We start from the raw sequence: 9,765 nt of genomic DNA, 5'->3' as shown, positions 1-9,765 counted from the left end.
ATATATATATATATATATATATATATATATATATATATATATTCGGACAAGGGGAGAAGTACATGGTCTAGTCCGGGTCAGCAAAACGCCGCGCGCGTGCCAAAGGGTTGAAAAGCCTGAAGTGCATGCGTAGCGGGTAGGCGGCTGCCGGCGGACTGGTCGGGGAACCTAATTCGTTGGTGGATCCTCGGCCGGATCACAGGCTGTCCTCCTCTGTGACGACCTCCGGGCCGGTCTGCGGTTTGTCTGGCCGTAGGGAGGGTTTGGGGGCGTTACAACGGTGGTATCAGAGCGGGTTGCGAAACTCGTATCCACTTGGGCTTTTCAAACGTTTTATCTAGTAAATGTGACGTAAAAACTAGCATTTAGGNTATATATATATATATATATATATATATTCGGACAAGGGGAGAAGTACATGGTCTAGTCCGGGTCAGCAAAACGCCGCGCGCGTGCCAAAGGGTTGAAAAGCCTGAAGTGCATGCGTAGCGGGTAGGCGGCTGCCGGCGGACTGGTCGGGGAACCTAATTCGTTGGTGGATCCTCGGCCGGATCACAGGCTGTCCTCCTCTGTGACGACCTCCGGGCCGGTCTGCGGTTTGTCTGGCCGTAGGGAGGGTTTGGGGGCGTTACAACGGTGGTATCAGAGCGGGTTGCGAAACTCGTATCCACTTGGGCTTTTCAAACGTTTTATCTAGTAAATGTGACGTAAAAACTAGCATTTAGGTTCCGGTTGTTGCCTGTTTAGTTTGAGAGAACCTTAGACTTAACTAGCAACTTGCCTTGTTGTGTGCATATGTCTTCTGGTGGCAGGGATGGCGGAAATGGTTCAGAGGGACAGGGTCCGGGGCAGGAGGAGTCGAGTCACCACAATGGGTTTCTTTCGACCGAGTCAGAAAGTTCCCATGCAACCGTAGACACAAATAATTGGAGTCTTGAGGGATTGTTGGACGGATATGAGGAGGAGGTGGACCAACCCATAGAATCTGATCCTTCCGAGTGTGAGGAAGAGAAAGAGGATGGTGAGGAAGTGAATCTGTCAGTCGAGACCGATCCTTCCGAGAATTTGGGACAAGATGCGAGTGGGGCAAATGATTGAGATGATCAGGCAGCTCCAGTATGGACTGAGATACCAATTCGGATCCAGATTACTATTGATGGACGCGGTTTGTCAATTTCGATACGGGATGAGGTACCAGAAGAGGAGAGAGGAGAGACCAGGAACCGAGTCATGAGTATGTTGACTGAAATGATGGAGGAGATTGATGAGGAGAGGATTGAGACGAACGAGGGAACCGAGACAAGTGGTCAAGGTGGAACCAATGTGCTAGCTGAGACAGCCGAGGGTGATAGAGACCCTAACCCGAGCGACAGTGACCAAGAGGAATACTTAAAGGTCACGAAAATCTTATCCAATGATGAGGAGGGCATACCAACCCTCATAGTTGAAGAAAAAAGGAGACCGAGGGAAGTGCCAAGAGAGAGAACACGAACTGAGCCAGTACCAGCACCGGTACCAGCACCAGAATCGGGTGAGAATGAACAGGAGATTGAGAATCAAAGGGATGCGGCGAGAAGAAGGGGCCAATGGGACCCGATGATATTAGAGGTGGAGATCAACAATGAAATGTTGATGAGGCGGTTGAGTGTGACCGAGACAATGCCGGAGAATGAACCGGAGGATGTGGTAGGAACTGAACCAAGGATGAAACGAGAACAAGAGGGGAGAGATGAGAAAACGGAGGATGGTACCAGAGAAGTCGGGGGTGAACCCGAAGAGGATCATGTTATGACCACCGGAAGTGAACCAAGGAATGGCCAATCGAATGAGGCCGATAGTGAACCAGGGGTTGACCAAGAGATGGCACCAGATCAAGGATTAGGAGAACAAGAGGAGGAAGTGGACCAAGGACTAAGGGACTCCATGATGGAGTTAGTCGAGAAATTGGCGGAAGAGGTAAGGCTGAGGAAACAAGTTGTCCGAATGCAACACGGTCAAGGTAGCGAAAAGCGGTCCAAGTATTTGGAGGAGGGAGTGACACCCACGAGGCATGAGGAGATGAGACCATTGAGGGGAATGCCGAGAACTAGAGCTCAGGCAAGGAAGAGAGTGACTTACCCATCTCGAGTTCATAAAAAACACTATGGTGTGTGATGCGTGTGGAAGGACTAGGAATCGAACCATAAACTATTGGAGAGCAAAGCTATGTGCTTGTGAACCGGGAGAAATAATGGTATGTTGGGAGTGTCAAACGATTGGACAGAAGGGCAAAACTGTCCGACTCAAATCTAGAGACCGGATGAAAATGGACCAAGTGAGAGTGAAGCTCCTGCGCCTGCGGCCACGACCTCTATGAACCCACCCACTGAACCAAGCACCGGCCAGCCACCAAGACAGTGTGAGTGTAGCTGTAGGATGTGTAAGTTCCTGAGAGGACCCTAGGCACCTATTAGCCATGTTATAGGGTTATGTGTAATCTTTTCAGGAGAGATTGGAACTTGTCCTGCAGTGTGTATGTTTTATCTAGGTCTCTAAGACTAGATTTTGAACTCGGATAACAAGCCAGTAGAACCCTTAATTCTTTTGGTAAAGTTATTATTCGGCGTTTGTGCTAAGTCTTTAGCCTTGTTGTCGTGTTTTTGTGTGATTGGTTGGTTGATGTGATTGCTTGCTATTTGATTGAAGTAGTTGCTTGCTAACTATGATTGCTTGCATCATGGGTTAGATTGCATATAGGATGAATAACTAAGAAAACGTTTGAGTTGTGATTGTTTTGGCTTGATTGATTGAGGATTCACCTAACACCGCAAGAACGCAATCCGACAAATTGTAGATAGCATATTGATCGAGGAAGACACTCGAATCAACTGTGGAAAAGTAGAGAGAATAATGATTAAAAAAAGAGGGGTGTGTGAAGGTTTATATGCGTGTCGAGGCAAGTCCAAGGGAGTGGACGTGAGGCGAAACAAGAGTGGTGTGAAAAGTAAATGAATGCACTAAGTCAGATGCGAACTGACTAACAATAAAAAGGGGTGCACGAAAATAATGTGGCAAAGGCAGAGAGTGCATGAAAATAATGTGGCAAAGAAAGAGGGTGCAAAAAAATAATGAATGAAGAGAAATAATCAACACCCTGCCAAGAGGCAAAACTCAGTGGAATCCCATTGAATCAAAACAAAGAGTCGAGGTCGGAGCTTGGACGTAGTGTAGGCCTGGGCAAATAAACCGAACCCGAGGAACCGACCCGAACCCTACCTGAAAATATCCGAACCCGGCCCGAACCGATTCTGTATAAATAACCAATTGGTTTTTGTTTTCAAATAACCACAGGTATTGGGTATTACCCGAACCAAACCCGTGAACCCGTGAGTATCTGTTTATACCCGAGGATAACTATACAATATATTCACCTTATCCCTATCGCATCGCATATGATTTTATTTCATAAAACCGTTTGCCTTATTCTCCCTCTCCGAATCCTTGTGAATCTTCCTAAAAAATCATAACCATGTCAAACTTGTCTGATTTTGTCCGATTTCAAGTATCTTTTGGTTTTATAAACCAAAACTCATTCCCAAAACCTAAGTCCGCCGTTAGCTTCATCGTTGGGTTCTCCGATCATAGGGAGCTAGAAGTCGATCAGGCAAAGCTTAATTGTAAGCTTCATTCTCTTCTTTTTTCTTTAATTATTGATTTGTTTATGTCTGAAACTCTGTTGATTAATTGATACTATTTTTGTACTTGGTTTTCTTTTGTCGAATTTGTATTTATTTGATTCACATTGAATTTGATTTTTTGGGTCAAATTCTCTTCTTTGTTTTGTTCATAGCTGTTAATTGAGAATTTTAGATACATAACTTAATTGTTCTTTCAAGTGAGTTTTAGTTTTAAAAATGTTTGGTAGTTATGTTCTTTCAAGTGAGTTTTAGTTTTAAAAATGTTTGGTTTGATGTAACAGGTCATGATCTATGGATAATGTGTTAAAGGCTGACATGCTCGGATGATTCTTCTTTCTTTGTTTCTTTCTTTTTTCTTTCACTAGACAAGTATTATTAGTTTATCATTATCAGTTTCATTTGTTTAAGATTTTAAGTCATGTTTTTCTTTGTTGGGATGCTTATTTTGCGAGACATGGTACATGTTTGAATTGTTTTGCCAGACATGGTATGCTCAGTTTCTGTTTCATTTGTTTTGCGAGACATGGTATGCTCAATTTCATTTAGTTCATTGTTTCTTATTGAATTTGTTAGATTATACAACTGTTTGTACAATTATATTTCAGGTTTTTTGGGTTTTGTGGGTACATTTCAGGTTTTTGTGGGTACTTTGGATATGTTAGAGTAGGTACTATCCATAACCGAATATATTTTGGATACATTACAGGTTTCTTAAAGTCAATACCCAAATAACCGGAACCCGATAGGAACCGAACCTGACCCGACCCGAAATTATATGAACACCTGTTCGGATCCTATATTAGTAAACCCGAAAAACCCAAACCCGAATTACCCGAACCTGACCCCGACCCAAACACCCAAATGCCCAGACCTAACGTAGTGTAAGGAGCCAGCCCAAGAACGGAGAACGACTAACAAAAATTCGCGAACAAACGCGTGAGATGAAGAAGAAGTCAAAAATTACGAAAGCTAAGACGCAGTGATAGAAACCAATTAAAGACATAAAGGTTATGGAACGAGACAATAAGAAGAAATCATATCGAGGGAAGCAATGCGTCAAGTAAAGACGTGGATAATGGGAGAATGGGAAAGCCATACATTATGAGATTCGGAGGTGAGTATGAGGAGTATGAAAGGGTGTTACAAAAAGGCGAGAAGGATAGGAGACCAATGAAATCGAATTACGTAATATCAAACATCTCAAGAATATAAGAAGGTAGAAAGGGATCAAGAAGCGGAGAGTATTACGATCGAAATGTGAAAATAGGTTAGGTGAGGTTATGATGAGATGAAACTCATAACCGAGAGAACTAGGGATTCAGGAGAACCAAACGAAGATTAGAGATGAAGAAGCTTTTGATACTAGAGGAGAACGTGGAGAACACGAGTGGTAGTACGATAGAAAAGGAGGTTAGTTAGCAGAACCCAAGGGAAGGAATGGCTAATTAACTCATCAGGAGTAAACCAGCAAAATAAGTATACAAAGGTGGTCAAGATGACGAAAGGATGCAAACCCGGACGGTAAACCTCATGATTTTTCACCAAAGAGGTGAAGGAGACTCTAGAATTCGAGGACAAACTTTTAAGGGGGGAAGAATGTAGTGACCGTATCAAAGGATACATACCGGAAGAAAAGAACGTGTTCAAAAGGACCAGAGAGGATTGGGAAGGAGGATAAAGAAAAACTTGGGAAAACGACCGAGTAACTTGGGGAGAAAGATACCTAGACGCTGGACGAACAATAGCCGAAGATTTTTCGTGAACCATTGAGCCAACAAAGGGGAAAGGACGGTAGATGATTAGAATATCGGAGAATCGATGCAAGAGGTGCAAAGTAAGGAAAGGCCGAGTTAAAAATAAGGAGAATCCGAAAAACGGACTACGGACGGAAAGGCCGTACGTCATGGACGAGGAGACGGACCATGGACGAGGGGACCGTACGTCATGGATGAGAAGGCGGACCACGGACGAGGGGACCGTACGTCATGGACGAGGAGACGGACTATGGGCGAAGGGGCTGTATGTCGTAGACGAAATGACAGTATACGGACGGCAGGACCATATACGGACGGAAGAACCGTACAACATGGACGCAGAAATAGACTACGGACAGGAGAACCGTATGTCGCGGATGAGAGAACCGAGTAAGGACGAGATATCGTTTTGTCGCGGACACGGAAACCGACTACGGATGGAAGGACCGTAAGGACGCGGACAAGAGACCAAGAAGGGTCGAGGAATTGTCGTTCCGCACGATAGAGACAGAGTTGTGTGTCGCAGACGGAAGCTCTGGATGCGGGAAGAAAGAAGGGGGAAGCGGAAGAGTTGGTCACCGGCGGGAGGACACGTGTGAGACGATTAAGTCTCCTCCGCCTGGCGTTTGAGATACACGCGCCACATGCAGCCGAGATTGCACCACTTGGCAAAATCCATGCAAATTATGAGACATTTGGCAGCTCTCTTCTCTGCCCAAAACTCGACCAAGAGTCCTATAAATAGGACTCTTGAGCTCTCATTTTCGCCTAAAACCCCTAAAGACACCAAAAATCTTTCAAATTTTTCTCACAAAATTCTTGAAGAGAAATCAAGAGAAGTCCGAGCAAGGAAGAAGGAGGGAGCTCGTCAGAGCTTGAGGTGAAAGAGGAGGCGAAGTGCTGTCGGATTTGAGCTGTGGTGGAGCTCAACACTATCAAACCTCTGCCTAAATCACTATGAGTTAAGGCTATGGTTATAGATGTGTTGTGAGTTACGGTTTTGTGTGTGTTTAGAGGGTACATGAACTCGGTAGCTCTTGTATCTCTCTTTGATTGTTTGTGTGTTGCATGTTTTTCTTGTTAGATCTACATGTCAATAAACTAAGATCTAAGAGTAGACTATCATGCATTCAACCATTTGTTGCATGTAGTCTTGGAAGAGTTGAAAAGAACATGCATGCATAAAAGAGGAGATTTGGGTTGCTTGCAAGGTCAGATCCGAAAAGGATGATCATGCATGCATCTCTCTAAGAATTTTTTTAACCGATTAAAGGGAGAAAAATAAAGTGGTGTGAAGAGTTGAAAATGCAATAAGTTTCTTGCATAATTTTTGGGATTAAATTTGGCTTGCATGCATGGTAAAAAGGGTTGAAAAATTATTTGCATCACATGCATGTCAAGGGAAAATATTTAAGAAATTATTCTTAATTTTATTTGGGTGTTTGATCGGTTGCATGCATGTAGTGGTGGTCTTAAGTACTTTAATTATTTATTTCTAGCATCTTAAGAATTATTGGGTGAATTTCTTGCTTGATTTTACTTGCATGCATTGCTTGATTATTGCTTTAAATATTTCTTTATTTAAGTACTTAATTCTTTGTGTCAGTAGGCTTAGAATTAGTACTTGTCTAGCTAGTTTGCATAAGTCATGTTGGACTAGCAATCGACTTCTGTCCCTGAAGAGAATGAGATAGTCCGGCGAGTTAACCTGCGCGGTCTCGTGGCAAGGAAAATCAATGACAAGTGAGTGACTAGCTCGATATATTGCATGACGATGAAATGTGTGGTGAACCGGTTGGTAACCTTTGTTGTTTCAATGCGGAGTGGGATTGAGAAGTTGGGACAGAAGGTCATTGGGCCCTAGGTTGCGCGTGTGTGGTGAAGTATAGTGTGTGCATGTCAATGTAACATCACTAGTACTTTCATTCCCTTTCAGTTTTGGGAGTTGTGTTGTGTTAGCCTATGGTGGCTAAGTGTCTAGAAGTGTCAAAGGTATTGGTCATTTCTAGTCCTGCTTGCTTGAGTGTATTTTGATTGCTTGCTTGCTTGATATTCGCTTCCGCATTGTGTGATTCCGATTGTTGCATGGGGGTAGCCATGTTGGGCTAGTTGGATGGCGAGTTTGCATGTAGAGGGTTACCCAACTCATTGAGTAATCTTAGATTACTCATTCCACTCCAATATTGTTTTTCTTGCGGGAAAACTAAGTGGGTATAGTTGGGCAGCTAGGGAACCAGATAGGATGTTTTATGCTGTGTGATTGTTTAAATGAAAATCCTTGTTTCCTTTGACATGAATTTCTTCAAAATGTATCCAACTTTTTTTACTTTAGTATTTTCATTTTTAAATGTAAACACTATACTTAAGTAAATCGAGCTATTTTCATATTCATATATATATATATTCGGACAAGTGGAGAAGTACATGGCCTAGTCTGGGTCAGCATAATGCCGCGCGCGTGCCAAAGGGTTGAAAAGCCTGAAGTGCGTGCGTAGCGGGTAGGTGGCTGCCAGTGGACTGGTCGGGGAACCTAATTCCTTAGTGGAACCTCGGCCGGATCGCGGGCTGTCCTCCTCTGTGATGACCTCCAGGCCGGTCCGCGGTTTGTCCGGCCGTAGGGACGGTTCGGGGGCGTTACAGAGACCATGTCCCACACTTTTAGGCTTGATTTAGGTGGGGGAGAGGAGCATATTTGATGCAAGTTTTGTTTAGGAGACTACGGAGAAGATCCGGGTGCTCAAGCTGAACATGAGGGAGGCTCATGATCGGCATAGGAGTTGTGCTATTTAGAGAAGGAAGGACATTGAGTTCCAGGTGGATGATAGAGTATACCTCAAGATGGCCATGTTGCAGGGTCCGAACAAGTCGATCTCAAGGACTAAGTTGAGTCCGAGGTACATGGGCCCTTTCAGGATTGTGGAGCAGGTGGGACCAATTGCATACATGTTCGAATTGCCAGAAGTTATGCATGCGTTTCACAAGGTCTTCCATGTGTCGATGTTGAGGAAGTGTTTTCACAAGGTTGACGAGGTGTTGGCTAAGATTCTTACAAATCTTCAGCCCAACATGACTTTTTAGGCAAGACTAGTGAGGGTTCCCGAGAGACGGATCAAGGAACTTTGGCGGAAAAAGATTTCTTTGATGAGAGTCCAGTGAGAATGTGATGGAGTGTTAGAGGAGACTTGGGAGCTAGAGGTGAGGATGGAAGCAAGGTTCAAGAAGTGGTTCGAGAAGCAGGTTGAGGCTTGAGCTTGCCTAACCTCGGTCCTAGTGTCGTGATGGTTGAAAGACCATGGCTGGAGCGGACGGAGTATTCCAGCCCATCTCTCTTGATACTTGGTCGCTTTAGGGATGGTTCGTTGTGCGACTAAGTACCAAGATAAGGTGGTTCTCGGGATGCATGGTGTTGGCTTATTGTCGTTGTATCTTATTTTTCATTTTGCATTTTCGTTGAGGTTGTAACGATTATGACATTTTATGATTAATAATATGAATATTTTTTTATTTGACTGGTTTATATTGGCATTGAGTGCTCTTGGTGATGCTTGTGCCTTGATAGGGGTCTTAGAGACGTTTGGTACCTTGATAGTGGTCTTGGTGACAGAGATCTTGGTTACGCTTGTTAGTGGTAGTGTTCTTTGTTTTGTTTGTACCATGACGGTGGTATTAGTGACAGAGTTCTTGGTGATGTCAGTCAGGGGTAGTGGTCTTGGTGATGTCAGTCAGGGGTAGTGGTCTTGGTGACGTCAGATACATGGTGGTGGTCTTAGTGATGCCGAATACCATGGTGGCAGTCTCAGTGACGTTTGTGGCCATTGTGGTGTTCTATCTTGGACATTTTTGTGGCCTTGGTGGCGGTCCTGCGGGACAGTTATGTGGTCATGACGTGTTTAGGGTCTTTGTGACGTCTTAGTGGGCTTGGTGGCGAGTGTTGGCCGTTGGACATTGCGATGTTCCTGCAAAAGCCATAAAGGTAGTTCAGGTCATCGTGGTACTACAAACGTATTCATCTCCATGAGCATATTACATTCATAGACTCCGATCACTCTGCATCTGATTCCTTCGATATCCAACCGAACAAGCCATTTGTCTCCACTTCCTGGACCAAACTTCACTTAACCGCGTATCCCAAAGACCACCTCATCTAGTTACAGAGTCGCACAACTAACCACCCTTAGCGACCAAGTAAAAAAAGAGGTGGGCTGAAATATTTTATCCGGTCCAGCCACAGACTACACTTCTTCACGAATTCTCTAATTCATCAACAACTCCTCCAGTGTCGATCGACACCTCCACATGCTGTTGATCGTCACCCATCGCACCACTTGCGATCC

At 44.2% G+C, this 9,765-nt stretch overlaps 1 protein-coding gene across 1 annotated transcript; it reads left to right on the top strand.

The window, feature by feature from the left end:
• LOC104733925 lies at positions 1,252-2,154 on the top strand. Its single transcript, XM_019233667.1, has one exon. It carries the CDS (start codon positions 1,252-1,254, stop codon positions 2,152-2,154), a length of 903 nt encoding a protein of 300 aa, XP_019089212.1.

This window comes from Camelina sativa, chromosome 12, assembly GCF_000633955.1.
Source record: "Camelina sativa cultivar DH55 chromosome 12, Cs, whole genome shotgun sequence".
NCBI classification, from domain to species: Eukaryota; Viridiplantae; Streptophyta; class Magnoliopsida; order Brassicales; family Brassicaceae; genus Camelina; species Camelina sativa.
The sequence above is the reverse complement of the archived record's forward strand: the minus strand, read 5'-3'. Positions and strand labels throughout refer to the sequence as shown.